At 38.9% G+C, this 17,096-nt stretch overlaps 1 protein-coding gene across 3 annotated transcripts in view; it reads right to left on the reverse strand.

Annotated features, from left to right (window-relative positions):
- The window catches only part of KIDINS220 (kinase D interacting substrate 220), a 2,951,961-nt gene that overhangs the window by 1,416,681 nt on the left and 1,518,184 nt on the right, over positions 1-17,096 (reverse strand). For all 3 annotated transcript variants that reach the window (XM_044073258.1, XM_044073248.1, XM_044073241.1), the window contains exon 12: positions 10,510-10,687. In XM_044073258.1, the coding sequence (XP_043929193.1) occupies positions 10,510-10,687 (178 nt within the window). The remainder of the gene's footprint in view (positions 1-10,509; positions 10,688-17,096) is intronic.

A 17,096-nucleotide genomic window follows, 5' to 3' on the forward strand; every position in this document is an offset into this window, starting at 1 on the left:
CAATAAATGCACAACTCATGTGCATCCGGCATTGGAATCTTATGGGCAGAGGCCCTGCATTTTTTTTAAAACCCGAAGGTTCCTCAGACATAATTATCACTTAAGAGAGGCAAATACGATAGAAAGATTTTTTGTTTTGTTTTAAACTATAAACAGGTATAAAAAGGGGGAAAGTATTACCAGCAAGGATAATTTAATTTAAAATTGTACTGGAAAGGTAAAGGAAAGAGAAAAGAAAGAAAATATCAACAGTGGTACACTACAGATATACTAAAAAAGTGCAGAAAGGGCAAAGGAGGATGTATTCAAAAGGAAGAGAAAGTTGTATCTATAAATCTTTTTTAACTCACTGAAACTAAGTTCTAACTTGAGAGCTAGTCAGAGACCATGTCCGTACGAAAAGGCAGCCAACAAGATCTGAAGTATGGTAGGGGGCTAGTGCATTATGGGTAAGGGAGGAGCTCGAAAGCTTTCAGTGTTCCACGAGCTGGAAAAAGTGTCAGAGTCAGATTAGAGGATTGGATCCAAACCCATTTGTTGAGGAATGAATGAAAAAGACAACAGATATCTAACTTTCTCTTGATTTTTTCTATATAAATCTTCTTCTTTATCAAAATACTCTACACCACTATTTTCTAAGTATTCCAATAGATCATGTGCTCCCTTATACTTTTCTTACATTATACTGCCATTGTAAATAACAAAAAGACGCCAACCCCTATCCAAAGACGGCTAGGCTTAATAGCAAGTCCTGCAAACTGTTTTCTTCGTAAATCCAAATCCAAATAACGTACAAGCGTAAAATAAAAAATAACGCTTTTATTTACTCAAAAAAGAAGAGCGTTTTCGCCGTGGTATTACCACAGCTTCTTCAGCATAAAAACAACATTTTGAAAAGACCGCCAGTTAAATACATAAGCTGTGCATGACGTGGTGGAAAAAAGTAAACCCTTTTAAAGAAACATGATCCCAAACCACGTACTATGCACTCCCCAATTACTACCATTAAAAATATGTTAAAAACATTTTAAACCTGTCTTCCTTTTAAAATTGTTTTAATAACAATTAATCTTGTTCTAAAAATACCATATTTATGTCCACAATTTCTTTAAGATATACAATCAAAACAAATCTTAATGATAGCTACTAGAACTTAATTACAAAACAGGCTATTGTTAAGTTTCAATCCTAAACCCATTTACCATATCCTGAATATGTGTAATACTTCATAGCTTTAGTGGAATCCTTTTTATATATTTACTAATAATTTTAATAATAAATAGTTTAAATAATATAAATATACTTAGGAATTATACCCTAAATTAACATTCGCTACCTAATTTATTATTTATTATTATGTGTTGAAATGGTTATATCCAAAAAAATCATAGCTTAAATTTAAGATAAATGAAAAACTCAAATTAATACTTGAAAGTGTTAAATAATAAACACTATTTCCATTTATGTCTCAAATAATTTCTCATTTTTAGGATACATGAGATGTTACAACTCTCATTTAGTCCTGGAAAACAAAACGAGTTCAAACGAACCTGCCATTCTAATTCACGGACCTCTAATTGTATGTTTATGGGTCCTCCCCTCAACGTTTGTGGTACTGAATCAATAGCTAAAAAACTAAAACTATGACCCTCATGTTTTTCACAATGTTTTGCCAGGGCATTTTCACTTTTTCCTGTTCTTATTGCATACAAGTGTTCATATATCCTGTCGCGTAATCTGCGATCAGTTTTTCCTACATAGTGTGTTTCACAACAATTGCATAACGCAAGGTAAACAATAGATTTAGAAATACAATTTAGATTACAATTAATGTGATACCTATTGTCACCTATTTGAAAAGTACTGCTATTTTTAACATACTGACAATATTTACAAAGGCCACACTGCCTACACCCTTTAAACTTAGTATTGTTATTGGGCTTATTATTACTTTCAAGAATGGATTTCAAATTGTCACCTCTTTTATATACAAAATTAGGTCTATCTCCTAATTTTTCAAGTAATTCTTCATTGTTAAGAATAAAATGCCAATTTTTTAATAAGATTGATTGAATTTCAACCGAATTACAATTAAATGTGGAAATAAAGCTAATTTTATAAGGTGTGACTCCCTTATGATCATTATTATTTTTATTATTCTCTAATGTAGTGACCACCTCCTCTAATTCAATAGAAGTTGAGGTGACATCAATTTCTGTAATTCTCTTTTTAAGAAGAGGTACATAAAAACCATTCAAACGCTTGTTGTCCACCTCATTCAAGAGTTCGGAAAACAAATCCAATGGATAGTCCCTACTTGTAAACATTCTTTCAAGTTTGTCACATTCCTTATAGAAAACTGTATCCCTGTTGCACATCCTGGCAGCTCTTATAAGTTGTCCTTTTATAATGGCTTTTTTCTGCTTAAAAGGATGTGAACTTTTAAAATGTAACAGGGAATTACAGTATGTTGGCTTCCTATATATTGTCGAAATATATTCAAGATCAGACTCATCTTTAAAAAGTTTTACATCTAAATAATCTATTTCAGTTTTCGAAAATGTAGATGTAAATTTTAGGAAAGAGGTGGTTTTGTTAAAATAATCCACAAGTGTTATAGCTTCATCTGTGTCCCCTGCTAAAAGGATAAACACGTCATCCAGGTATCTGGTATATAATTTAATTTTCTCCATTATGCTAGTCCCAAATAGGTATGTCTTTTCCCAATACGCCATAAACAGATTGGCCACTGATGCTCCACACGGTGACCCCATTGCTATACCCTGTGTTTGTAAATAAACTTTTTCGTTGAACATAAAATAGTTGGATGACAATATAATGTCCAACAATTCAGAGACTATTTCTATCTCATTTTTTGAAGCACCTAGTTCTCTAACATGAGGGTCATAGTTTTAGTTTTTTAGCTATTGATTCAGTACCACAAACGTTGAGGGGAGGACCCATAAACATACAATTAGAGGTCCGTGAATTAGAATGGCAGCTTCGTTTGAACTCATTTTGTTTTCCAGGACTAAATGAGAGTTGTAACATCTCATGTATCCTAAAAATGAGAAATTATTTGAGACATAAATGGAAATAGTGTTTATTATTTAACACTTTCAAGTATTAATTTGAGTTTTTCATTTATCTTAAATTTAAGCTATGATTTTTTTGGATATAACCATTTCAACACATAATAATAAATAATAAATTAGGTAGCGAATGTTAATTTAGGGTATAATTCCTAAGTATATTTATATTATTTAAACTATTTATTATTAAAATTATTAGTAAATATATAACAAGGATTCCACTAAAGCTATGAAGTATTACACATATTCAGGATATGGTAAATGGGTTTAGGATTGAAAATTAACAATAGCCTGTTTTGTAATTAAGTTCTAGTAGCTATCATTAAGATTTGTTTTGATTGTATATCTTAAAGAAATTGTGGACATAAATATGGTATTTTTAGAACAAGATTAATTGTTATTAAAACAATTTTAAAAGGAAGACAGGTTTAAAATGTTTTTAACATATTTTTAATGGTAGTAATTGGGGAGTGCATAGTACGTGGTTTGGGATCATGTTTCTTTAAAAGGGTTTACTTTTTTCCACCACGTCATGCACAGCTTATGTATTTAACTGGCGGTCTTTTCAAAATGTTGTTTTTATGCTGAAGAAGCTGTGGTAATACCACGGCGAAAACGCTCTTCTTTTTTGAGTAAATAAAAGCGTTATTTTTTATTTTACGCTTGTACGTTATTTGGATTTGGATTTACGAAGAAAACAGTTTGCAGGACTTGCTATTAAGCCTAGCCGTCTTTGGATAGGGGTTGGCGCCTTTTTGTTTTTTAACAAGTTTGTTTTCTGTCGAACTGAGTCGCCATTGTAAATAACATTGTTTATATTTAATCTTAAAAAACATCAACCATTCAGACCAATGTTTACAGAATGTTCTCATCATATCATCCCTCCATAGCTACCTTATTAATCTCTTTCCTCCTTCATACGTTTTCTCATTTATCCTTTTTATTCCTTTGCCTATTGTTATGCATTGTTTTATTTTATTTCTATCCATATTGCTAGATGATCTGAAAAAAAATGTTTCAATTGTTCTCTCTCCCCTGTATGTAATCCTTCTGATATTATGAAATCTACTTGTTCTGTCAATACCCCTTCTGTAAAGTCCATGAATTTTTATCCCAGAGTATTACTTTACCACATCCCATAACTCCTAACATTTTTCTTACATCGTCCCCTTCTTTTTACATTTTACTATTAAATCACAATTAAAATCTCCTGTCACTATAATACTGATATTTATCAGTATATAATCAAAAATCTGGTGAAATAAACTCTCTCTCTTTACAAGTAACAAGCACTTAATACTATAATTCTCTGTATTTGTTCATTCCATTGTAAATCCACAACAGTTAATCTTACCATTCTTACTAAAGTTATATCTAATATCTATACAGTTGTTGTTTTTCTTTCGGCTTTTCCCGGGTAGGGGTCGCCACAGCGGAACTCCAGTCTGCTAATGATTGGCAGTCTATTTTTACTGTGCCGAAGTGCCAGCCTGATGCTCAACCTTCAACGAAGGCATGCCCATTCACGCATGTCTTGCGAATGCCACTCGGCCGCAGGGAGGACAAGCAGACTCCACACAGAAGGTGCTCCAGCCGAGAATCGAACAGGAGAACCTATTTTTACAAAATATTCCTATTCTAGAGCACAAGTCCTTTCCCAAATTCCAAATTATCTTACCCCCATAATTTTTTTCTGTTTGCAATCTTTCTTCACTTAAGAATCCTGTACCTGCTGAAATAATTACATCTGAATCAGATTTATTACACCATTCCAAAACTCCTGTCCCTCTTACTAATACTATTCACATTCCTAGAAAGTACACTAAATTACTTTCCATTTCCTTAACTTTTCAGAAATAATAATCTTATTTTTGACCCATTTCTTTTCTTTTATACTTATCCCTTTTACGTTTTCTTTTCCTATCTTTTACCAACAGATTTTTTTGTTTTACTACTTCCCAACTGATATCGTCCTCATTACTTATTTCAGAACCTTCCTCCATTACTTTTTCCTTCTTGTCTTCCTTATTTTCTATTTTCCCCACCTCTAAAGTTTCTTCTTTGCTCATTTTCTTCTGTTTTTCCTTTGCTCTCATTACTTTCAGTCTTACAATCCATCCATAAATGCCCAATTTTGTTACATTTATAACACTTCAGTTCACAGCTAATTTGAAAATGCATTAATATCCTTAATATGCTTCTGCAAACTAGCTTCAAATTTCCTTCTAGTTTGTTCTATATACACTAATCCACATGGACATCTCAAGGCATATACAATTGACTCAATATCACATGAACATCTTCCCACAATATCACACTTTTTACCATTTATGTTACCAAATTCCAGGGGAACCTTTATATTCATAGTTTTGTTAACATATTAACTATGTATACTACAAAAAGTGTCCAACCATCCAAAAGGCATTCAAGTAATACAGTCATTGTAAATCCTGCAGTCTTGACGAGAACCTGTGTGTGTTACTCCATTTCCGATCCACTGCAAAAGTTCCTTTTTTTCTAACATCCTTCACTTAAAGACTAGGAAAATGCCAATTTTTTTGCCTATTCAGTTGTCTATGAGTGGTTAGAGAATTTATCCTCCAATAATCATTTTCAATGAGCCCTCACCTCTCTCATGAAGCAGTGAATGGAATTTAGCATTTACATCTTCAAGAGCAGAAAATGTAACTGCTCCCTTCAGGAAGGTTCACTATGAAGCAGTACTGATAAAACAGTTTAAATTTGAAGTTCTCTCTCCCGCACAGCTTCACTGCATTATGAAAAGCTGACCTGTTTTTGTCTTGCTTCAGTTAAATAACCACAACAAGGCCACTCTCTCAATTCCAGCACCTTTATATATTTTCTGAGGCCCACAATTTTGATGTCTTTTCTTTACCTTCATAATGGAAGTGTGCCAAGAGGATTACAGGAGAAAAATCCTATAGCTCTCTCACTTCCTATCTCTTCTCTCATTTAGACCAGTCCATTTCGTCAATTTGTCTTTCATGAACTCCATGCAATTTACTTTCTCACCTTTTCAGGAACACATGGGAAGCATATATTTTACTCCTTTCTTCTGCATCTTCAAGTTTATTCTTTAAATGCTCCAATGTGGTTATTCTGCGTTTCACCTCTTTTATGGCCCCCTTTCAAATTTGCCAGCTGGCTGGAGCAAGAATAACAGTCCAGTAATCAAATCATGAGCAGCTCTGATTCTACTCTGTATAAGCTTTCATCAGGAACTTTAAGTAAGGTATAAAATGCATTTACACTTGCTGACTCATCCAAGTCTACCAGTATTTTCAGAACAATGCCCTTTTAATGAAGACAAAAACAAGCAAGTCCAGACCAGGGAAGTCAAGAAATGGAAAATGAACCCTCAACCCTAATATGCATCTATCCGATAAAGTGGTGAGACACCTGGGCACACAGGTTGACAGCAACCTTACCTTTGACCACCATGTTTCCACAGTGGTAAGAAGGGCTTTCTATACTGCTCATCTCATAAGTAAGGGCATTGCCTCCAGAAAACAAAAGTTATAACCTCCCTGTACTCTTCCCTCATCAGGCCAATAATTGACTACAACACCCCTTTTGGTATATACCTTTCTAATACCTGCAGCAACTGGAGAGACCACAAAGGTTCCTCACAAGGAAAATTGTCCTATGTGGATCATCTGAAATCACTGTCACTTTATTCTTTTTCATACTGACTACTCAAGAGGCGATGGCTGCCTTGCATACAAGGCCATCTCTGACCCTGCTTTACTGGAAATGCTGCATATCCGTAAGTCAAATGGTACACAGGTTACTCGCTCTAAAGACCTGAACCTGGTATGTGATATTAATATCATTGCTTGTCTGCAAAGAGGGTAAGAATGGGTTCCCCCCTGCTTGTTGATGTACCACATGACTGTTGTGTTGTCTGTTCGAATCAACACCTGTCCTGGTTGAAGTAGGTCCTTGAAGGCCATCAGGGCAAATTGGACTGCTAACATCTCCTTCATGTTGATATGCAAATGCTGTAGTCTGGGAGGCCACATGTCTTGAATCCATTTCCCATTGAAGTGTGCTCCCCAAGCTAAGTCCGAGGCATCTGTCGTTATGATCTGACTCGCCTCTGGTCGGGTCACAGAGAGTCCCTTGTTTAGGTGACATTCCTGCGCCCACAAGAATTCCTTCTGGATGCAAGGTATTATCCGAATGACAGTGTCCAAATCGTGGCAGTGTTGAGTCCATACAGTTTTGAGATACCATTGTAGCTTCCTCATATGCAGTTTGGCATTGGGAAGTACTAGAATGCAAGATGCCATGAACCCCAAGGCTTGAAGGACTGTCCTTGCAGTCAGCCTGGACAGTACTGATAACTGCTGGAAGTACAGGTGAAGAGTTCTTTGTTTGTCCGGGGTCAGAAAAGCCATCTGAGAAGCTGTATTCAGTCTCACACCCAGAAAGCACATGTCCTGAGAGGGTACTAGACTGGACTTTATTTCGTTCACAGAATACCCTAGGCACCTTAAAACTGCCATTACATACTGCAGATGCTGAAGTAACTTGTCTTTGTCTTGAGCAAGAATCAGGCAATCGTCCAGATAAGGATAAATTTGTATTCCCCTCTGTCTGAAGAAAGCTATTACAGGAGCCAGAACTTTTGTGAACAGCCTGGGAGCAGTAGATAAACCAAAGGGCAATGCAGAGAACTGATCATGAGAAGTACCAGCCCGAAATCGCAGGAATCTCCTGCAGCTGGGCCTGATAGGAATGTGAAGATAGGCCTCTGAGATCCAGGGTTACCATCCAGTGATCTTTGCCTAGCATAGGCAGAAGTTGTTGTAATGTTAACATCTTGAACTTTGGAATGTCTAGGTAGGTATTGAGAATGGACAAATCCAGAATTGGCCTCCAAGTGTTTCCTTTCTTTGGCACTAGGAATAGACGGGAATAAAACCCTAGACCTACTTCTGACGGAAGTACCACCTGGATAGCTCCCATCTGTAAAAGCAAAGAAATTTGCTCCAGAGCCTCCAGCCTTTGCTGAGGAGGCACATCCGGCATGCCTTTGAAAGGAGGAAAAGTGTGAAAGTAAAACTTGTAACCTTGATTTATTATTTCCAACACCCATTTGTCCTGGGTGACCAAATGCCAGTTTTGTTTGAAAAGTGCCAACTTTCCTCCTAGAGGAGCTGCCAGAAAAGAAGGGTCTGGCAGCTGAAGATACAGGTCATTGGGTCTGTTTACGAAAAGGCTGACCCCTGCCCTCACCAGAAGACTGTGCAGGAGAACTCCAAGTCCTAGGTTTGAAAGAACCCTGAGCGTGAGCCCTGCCTCTACCACGTCTAGGCCTGCCCTTAGACTGAAAATCCGTAGAAGGGTAGGACCATCCTCTAGCAGGCCAATTCCTGCTAAACTTAGGGGGCTGCACCTGCAAAAAATCCTTGACCGTCTGCATAGACTTAGCTTTATCTTCCATCTTTTTCAAAACTGACTCCACAGGAGAACCAAAAAGAACTTCAGATTGAAGAGGAGCATCCAAAATCCGAGCTTTAACATGCTCTGACAAATTTTGATCCTTAAGCCAGGCATGTCTGCGAATAACTGAACCAGTAGCAGCTACCCTGGATGAAGCCTGAAGAGCATCGAAACCACACTGCAAAGAATGTTTTCCAACTTGATCTGAAGCATGAACCAACTCCTGCAATTCCTTACACTCTATACCCTCAGATAAAGCATCCACCTTAGATTTCAATTGGCCTAACAAAAAGTTCTGATACTTCAGCATATGAAACTGGCAATTTAAAGCCCTCATAGCTAACGTAGAAGAGGTGTACACTTTTTTCCCCCACCTATCCAACGCTCTAGAATCTTTGTCCAAAGGAACTGGATTCTTAACCACAGAAGCCCTGACACCCTTCGGTCCTTGAATGATAGTTTCCGGGTCAGCTCGAGGACTCTTATACAAACATTTATGTGCTTCTGGAACTCTGTAATATCTGTCTGGCTTGACAGGGGCAGGGGGTAAAGAATCAGGATTAAGTGAAGCTTCAGAAAAAACATCCTGAACAACATCTAAGACAGGGGGAATAGCCAAAGGCCTATGTTGTGGTAAAAACAAAAATTCCCTAAGCCTTTTTCGAGAATCTGAAAAATCTTGACCTTCCCACTTGAAATGTTCCCTCATGGAATGTAAAGTTTCAGAAAAGGAAAAATCCTCTGGAGGAGAAGCAGAAGGACAGGAATCCTCTGCATCCGAATCTGAATAGGGAGGGTAATCCTGAATATCCTCAGCTGAGGACTCAGAGTAGTCTGAAGAATGCTCCATTCCCTCTAAATCTGTATCCACCCTAGGCCTCTTCTCTGGGGGGGGGGGCAAAGATCCCTGATCAAAGTAATCAAATCCTCTGCCATTTTCAACATATGTTTTTTAGGAACAGAAGCTGAAGAACTAGGGCTATGGCCAGTACCAGTAAGACCAGGCTTAGCCTTAGCATGGCCTTTAGCCACTGAGGTAGTAGGCCTAATAGCCTTTTGTAAGGCTGGAACTACAGATACCTGAGAAGCACCCTCGGCCTGGCCTAACTCCTGAGAGGCCACCTCCTGCAAAAGTAAAGGTTCCCCCTGGGATTCAGCCGAGACCTTGGCCGGATCCACAGATTCAACCGGAGGTTCCATAGAACCGGCGTCCGCAACGGACGACTCATCCGGTTTAGACCTTAAAGATATATCTTTACGTTTTTTAGCGGTAGCGGGCGTCGGAGGATCCGACGGCATGTTGTAGTTACACTGCTTACCGAAAACAAGCCTGGCACAGTCTAATCTTCGTTTGATGGTGCGCTTATTAAATCTAGCGCAAAAGCGACACCCAACTACGTCGTGTTCAGGCCCCAAGCAAGGAATACAGAGAGAATGATAGTCCCTATGAGGTATTTGTTTCCCACAAGAAATACAATTATTAACTTTTTCTGACATCCGGATTAACTGAGGCAAGAAAAGACAAAAATTTTCCCCAACGGGGTACTTAGCCCAACTTGGTCTTCGGTCTGAAACTCGATAATTGAAAATTTCAGAACGCCGAACGGCACTTGCAAACGCTGCTTCTGCTTCGGACCACGCGGCAAGAAAGACTGAGGATATGGCGTCGGTCATGCGCTTAAGTACTACTACGTACTGACGTCAGCTCCGGGCGCCATGACCGACGCCAGCCTAACTCTTTGGTATTCGGGCCGACCGAGGACAGCGGACTACCCACAGGTTATGACTGCAGCAATGTGAGATGAAGAACATCAGTAATCAGTTAAATACTGCACAATTTGCAATTGGTTTAGACAAATGAAACAAATATAACAGTCACTAAAAAGTGTTCTACAAATAAACACAAGCATCAACAACATCCATGGAAATCGTACATAGCTTCACTCACTTGCTCCAAAAATCTGAGTTAAAATACTCTTCTGGTGGCTGCAGTCAATATTATAAGGAGTTTCTCCCACTTTATTAGGCTTATAAAGAAGGCGTCCATCCTTTGGATTCCTTAACAGCAGCTCAGCTAATCTTCTGCTTCGGCCTCGAATGGCAATATGAAGTGGAGTATCTCCTTTCTGATGAAGAAATAGACATAAACAATTATGAGCAAAGGTGAAGCATATTTAAATCCCTCAAATGGGGCTGGAGAACATGAAATGATAAGGATTAAGATAATAAAAAAAAAAAGTCTGGTCGCATTTCTGCTCCATCTGAAGCTTCTTTTTTTTTTGCAGTGACAGTAAACACCATAAATATTTAAGTCACACTCAGCAATGTTTGAAATGAAATACTAAAGGAAGACTACTGGGGTGGCCGGGGATAAATTACTAATGATGTCATACTACTGAACTGCTCACACAACAGATCATGAACAAAGACCAGACTGTTGCAATGAAAAAGTCAGAATGTAATGGCATAAACTGACCACATATAGTTTTTTATTTATTATTTTATTTATTTTACATTTGTTAACCGGGATGGTCCGACTGGATACATGTCCTTTTTCAGCAGAGGCCCGGGGAGAAAAGCTCCAACAGAGTTACATTGATAATTAGGTACAGTAAATGAGCTGAAAGAACTTAACAAAAACATAGGCTATTTACATACAAGTACAAGACTGCCATTACTATTTCTGAGATTACTACAAATGTAACATTATTAACATATTAGCAAGGACGGTAGGCAGTATAATGACATAGAGTTAGACAGGATACATATTTCTTTATCACAGTATACAAACTACTTAACATCTTAGCTAGTTGTTTATGTTTTAGTTAATGGCACAGAGCTAGTCTGGGTTTGAGCAAGGACATAGCCAGTGTGACTTGAAGTGGAGTTTTAGACTATTTTTGAATTGACTTAGAGAAGTTGCAAGCGTGATGTTATTTGGGAGAGAGTTCCATATTTTACCAGTGGTGTTGGCAAATAGTGCGTCACCACCTAGGTTGAGAGATTTAGTTGTTTGGACAAGGAGTCTGTTTGCTGAGCGAAGGCAGCTTAGACTGGAGTAGGGAGTCATTAAGTTTTTTAGTGCTGGGGTATTCTCAGGTTGTTTAAGGATTTTGAAGGCCTCTATGAGTTGGGACTGGTGAAGAAGGTGTGGGAATTCTATCCATCCAAGCTTTTTCAGGTTAGTACAGTGGTGTGTTCTGTAGGGTAGGCCTGTAACGAACCTGGCAATGTGATTAAAGCAGGATGACAGCTTGGCCAGATCAGATTTGTTAAGGTGAGTGAGGACAGGAGAGGCATACAGTAGGGTAGAAAGAAGGTGTGAACGGGCTGTGGCTGCCCTGGCATTCGGGGTAAGGAAGGCTTTAATTCTATATAGGGTCCCAAGTTTCTTGTTGACTGACTTAATGGCTTGGTTGATATGTATATCAAATCTGAGTTTATTGTCAATGTTTACTCCTAATAGCTTTGTATAGGTGTCTGGGGAGATGATGGTCCCATTATTGGATTTTATAGTGAAGTTTTCAGTCGGAGATCTATTGGTTGGGTAGAAGAGAAGTAACTTGGTTTTGTTTGGATTTAAGATCAGGAGATGGTTGGCAAGCCAGTTTTCGACTTTGGTGAAGCTATGTTGGGTGGTAGTTAGTAGATTTGCAAGAGAGGCATTGGAACATATTATAGTCGAGTCATCTGCATATTGAATGCAGGTGGCTTCAGGGATGACTGTTTGGATGTCGTTTATGAAGACTGAAAAGAGGAGATGTCCTAATATGGAACCTTGAGGAACTCCTATGGTATTTGGTAGTAGGCAGGAGAGCTTGTTTTGCCACATTACTGCTTGTTGTCTCCCAGTGAGGTAAGCTTGAAACCAGTCAAGGGCTGGAGTATCTAGATACAGGGTTTTTAAAGTATATAGAAGTAACTGATGGTTTACCATATCGAAGGCTTTCGATAGGTCCAGGAAGAGAGCGGAGGATATTTTTTTATTATTCCAGTTAAGATTAATGTTTTCAGTAAAAGAGAGAAGGGCAGTGGTTGTACTATGATGGGGTCTGAATCCATGTTGAGAGTCTGTGAGTAGTTTATTTTGGGTTAGATAGAGGATTAGTTGGTTGTGCATGCACTTTTCCATAATTTTGGCAAGTGGTGATAGTATGGCTATAGGTCTATAGTTGGATAGTTCTGTGGATGAACCTCCTTTGTGGAGTGGAATAACATAGGATATTTTCCAAATTGAGGGATTGAGGCCTCGGTTATGGTTCTGTTAATTAGGATTGAGATAGGGTAGGCTACGACATCTGCAGCAATTTGCAGGTATTCAGCCGGCAGAAGATCGGCTGAAAGGGTGGTTGGCTTCAGTTTTTTCAAAAGGGATCTGATAAAGGATGTGGACACTGGCTGGAAGTTAAAAGAGAGTGGTGAGTCGGGTATAGTGTTTATAGAAGTGTGGGGAGGAGAAAGTTGGTTAGCTAATGACTGGATGGTTTCTGTGAAGAAAGTATTGAATGAATTGGCTATATCTTCTTGGCTCTTGTCAGATAATGTTCCTGGGGTCGGAGTAGTGGATTTGCCTGGTTGGAGAAGTTTATTTATGCCTGCCCAGTACTTTTGAGGGTTATTCTGGTGTTTATGTTGCAGATTGTAGAAGTAATTTTTCTTATCTAGTATGATGGCTTTTTTAGTCTCATTTCTAAGTTGTTGGAATTTGATACGATCTAGGGGTAGTTTGGTAGTGCGCCATTTATCCCACGCTTTGCCTCTAGTTGTTATTTTGGTTTTGGTGTCTGTTGTTAGCCAGGGTGCTAGTTGAGTTTTAATTCTTATTGAGCGTTTAGGGGCATGCGAGTCAAGTATAGTAAGGAATGAATTGTTAAATGATGACACTGCCTCATCAAGGGAAGGAACTTTAGTTTTGTCCAGTTACATGATTTGAGTTCAAGTTGAAATTTAGTTGGGTCAAAGTTTTTCTTGGATCTGATAGACCTATAAATAGGTAAGCTTGTACAATTAATTTTGTCTTTCATGATGTATGTGAGCAGGTGATCCCTAAGATCATTAGGGAGAGTTCCAGACATATAGTTCTGGGGATGACTGTTGGTGAGTATCCAGTCTAGTATACTCTCTTTTTGGTTATTGTTACCTGTACGTGTGGTAGATGATATTATCTGAGAGAATCCATGTAGGTTAACAGGGATGGGGTTGGACTGTGCTGTGCATTGGTTCCAGTCAATATTAACATCGCCCAGGACAATGGTTTCTTGAGGGTAGTTGTTGGCTATCCAATGTAGAATGACCTCTAGTGTTTCTACATTGTTCCCAGGGGGAATATAGGTGACAATTAGGTTAATGCCCTTATGATTATTTAGCAGACTTTTTAGAGCTAGTATTTCAGCGTTAGAGACCTGGGGTGGTTGTATAGGGTTAGTTATGATGTTAAGTGTGCTATTATATAAGACTGCTATTCCACCTCCTCTTTTCTTTACTCTATATGCCCTAAGTATATTGTAACCAGGAGGCAGGATCTCATTGTCTTTGGTTGATGGCCGGAGCCATGTTTCAGATAGACACATTATGTTGGGGAGGTATGTGGCTAGTACAGCATGCAGGCTATGTATCTTATTGTTTAGGCTTCTAATGTTTAAGTGGCATATTAGGAGGGAGTTGACCAGTCGGTGGGAGAGTGGTGGGCTGGTAGGATTTTGAGTTAAGGTTGGGCCCGGATTAGGATGGATGTCCCCATCTTTGGTTATGTTTTTTCTTAGATACTCTAGTAGTCTAATAACTTTGAATAGTAGTTTTAGTTCATATTTGGATTTTGGTGTTGATTGGAGTGGTTTTTTTAGAAGTAAGTGGTTGGAATGTATAATTTTTGGGGTAGTGTAGTAGTGGGCAAGTTCATGATCAGTGGAGGTAGGGGGGTCTTGGTTTGGCATTTTGGATAAGAGAAACCTACGAATGTGAGATTTTCATAGCTAGTAAGAAAGTATAGCAGAATTAAGAGTGGTAAGATAAGAGGAAGGAGTTTATAATTATTTATAGACATGTTATATGTCATCAATGGGTGGGGTCAATGTGCTTCAGAGGAATAGTAGTGGTTAAACAGTAAAGTGGTGGTGGGGGAATTGGAGAGGAAGTTGTGTAGGTTGGAGAGGAAGTAGGGGTGTGGCCTAGTGGCTATAAATGTAGAGACAGTCGGGGCGGCTAGGATAAGGGGCAGGGAGGGCGGCGAGCCCGAGGCGTAAGCGGCGAGCGGGGCTAACCCAGTCCCAGTTTTTGGTCCTATGAGTGGGGTAAATAGTCTGATAGTGTAAGTAAGCAGATTGGAGTACAGGCTTGAAATTCAACATAAACATATAAAGTTGTAAAATGTCTAATACAATTCAACATAAATAGGCATTTACAGTTGTAAAACACTTACTGGAGAGACACTGAGCCTTCATGGGACCTGTAGCAGAGTGGATTGTAGTTTTACAAATGGTGCCTGCCACAGGTAATATTTATTAACTCTGGGATTGTCTTAAGGTAATAAACAGGGAAGGGGAGGGGAGAACAAGGGTGTGAGCAGGCAGTTCTTTGTACTGCTGCTAATGAGCCAAAGCAAGACAAGTATGTGTTAAGAACAATCACAATTGACCAAGGACTGCTCTGAAACTGTAAGTCTTGTCTTAATTTCTCAGGTGGAAAACCAGGATAACCTTGTATCAGTAGGCTACTGTGGTATAGTTTAAATAAACAAACACACAGTATTGATCAGTTATTGATACTGCTTGCTAACAGAAGGGAATAAGAGAAAGTGGAAGATGTGTGTGTGTGTGTGGTGGTGGTGGTGGGTGGGGGGGGGGGCTGCTTACAGCCAAAGCACAGTGCTCTCCAGGGGAAAATGAAGATTGGCTCAAACAGTTAGACACATACTCAAAGTTAACTGTAGCTGTTTGCAGACAGTTCAGACCCAGACTGCACTTTTCTTATAGGAAAGTTAAAGGTGGTACTGGAGTTGAATACTTAAGAGTGGTGTTAGGTTCAAAGTTAACTGTAGCTGTTTGCAGACAGTTCAGACCCGGACTGCACTTTTCTTATAGGAATGTTAAAGGTGGTACCGGAGTTGAATACTTAAGAGTGGTGTTAGGTTGGAGAGACACTGAGCCTTCATGGGGCCTGTAGCAGAGTGGATTGTTCAGTTTAACAGTGAAGTTATAAACGTGCAGTTTGGGGCAAGAGAAAATTCAGATAAAGGCCAAGTAGTATATTGCAAGACGTCCCGTTCGATTCTCAGTTAGAGCGTCTTCTGCGTGGAGGCATACGTGAATGGGGCGTGCCTTCGTTGAAGGTTGTGCCTCAGGGCTGGTAACCCGGTATGTAAAAACCCACTACCAATCATTAGCGGACCGGAGTTCCGCTGTGGTGACCCCTAACCGGGAAAAGCCGAAAGACACAAACAGTATATTTAAAGTAGCTATAAGCAACATCAAAAAGAAATGCTCTACTAAATGAGAAAATATGGACGCTGTAATGCTAAATGTAGTTGATTACATTCCAGAACATCTTTACAACTGACAGCCATTCATAAGTCTGGACCTGTATGCTCTAGGGCAAAAAAACAACAATGCTACAACTGTATTTTATTCAGCAGGAAGACAAGGTATTTACACATGACATACTACGCAGTAACACTGTCACACTAGACAATAACTAGAGGTAGATTCCTTTTTCTTTGCACATGCACAGATCTCCTAGGATGGAAACAAAGAGGACCTGCAGAAAAAGCCAGCAGCTGTCAAGCTAGCCCTATGAGAAAATAAAATAAAAAAGGAGGTATATAATATATCTGGCAACAGCAACAGATCTTAAAGGAAAAAATCACCAATATTAAATCATAACATTTTGGTTTAGCCACCTTATGCAGGTCTTACTAAAATCAGAAACTGTGAAAGCAGTGGAATATTCCCTACAACAAACTGATGCAGGTCTTTCACTGGCTATGTAATACTGCAGGCAGGCACAGACTTTCATGTAACCTGCATTGTTTTGTGTTCTGTTCAGTTCTTCAGGCCAACACTCTTCACAAGAAACTGTGCTTGTGATAGCCACAGCCTTGTCTAGACTAAGCCAAAAGTATGTGATCTCTCATTCAGCCTATTAAAATGTTAATTGTCTCCTAAAACAGTACAACAGGACAATAACCTATCAAGTTCCGTCATTATAGATTAACTTCTGTAAGACATATAAAAAGAAATTATGTACTTACCATAACGTTCAATGTTTATAGTCCATCTTGCCCTTCATTCTTACACTTGGGTTTGGAGCCGAACCTCGGCTCCGACGTGGCAATTCTCTAGCTCAAAATCTTCTGGTTGGCTCGTGGCTAGGGGGTATCCCATAATGCACCACTAACGTACCCCAGATCCTGTTTGCTGCAAGTAGTAATTATACAGAGACAAAGAACAAACCATGTAGAAAGGTCTCAACATAGAGATAAGGCAGTAGTCACAATACCCCCAGGTTCTCAAGGAGGAGGCAGGAGGTTGGGTTTGAAAG

This window comes from Protopterus annectens, chromosome 1.part1 (genome assembly GCF_019279795.1).
Source record: "Protopterus annectens isolate FY-2018-M chromosome 1.part1, PAN1.0, whole genome shotgun sequence".
In the NCBI taxonomy this organism is placed as follows: Eukaryota; Metazoa; Chordata; order Ceratodontiformes; family Protopteridae; genus Protopterus; species Protopterus annectens.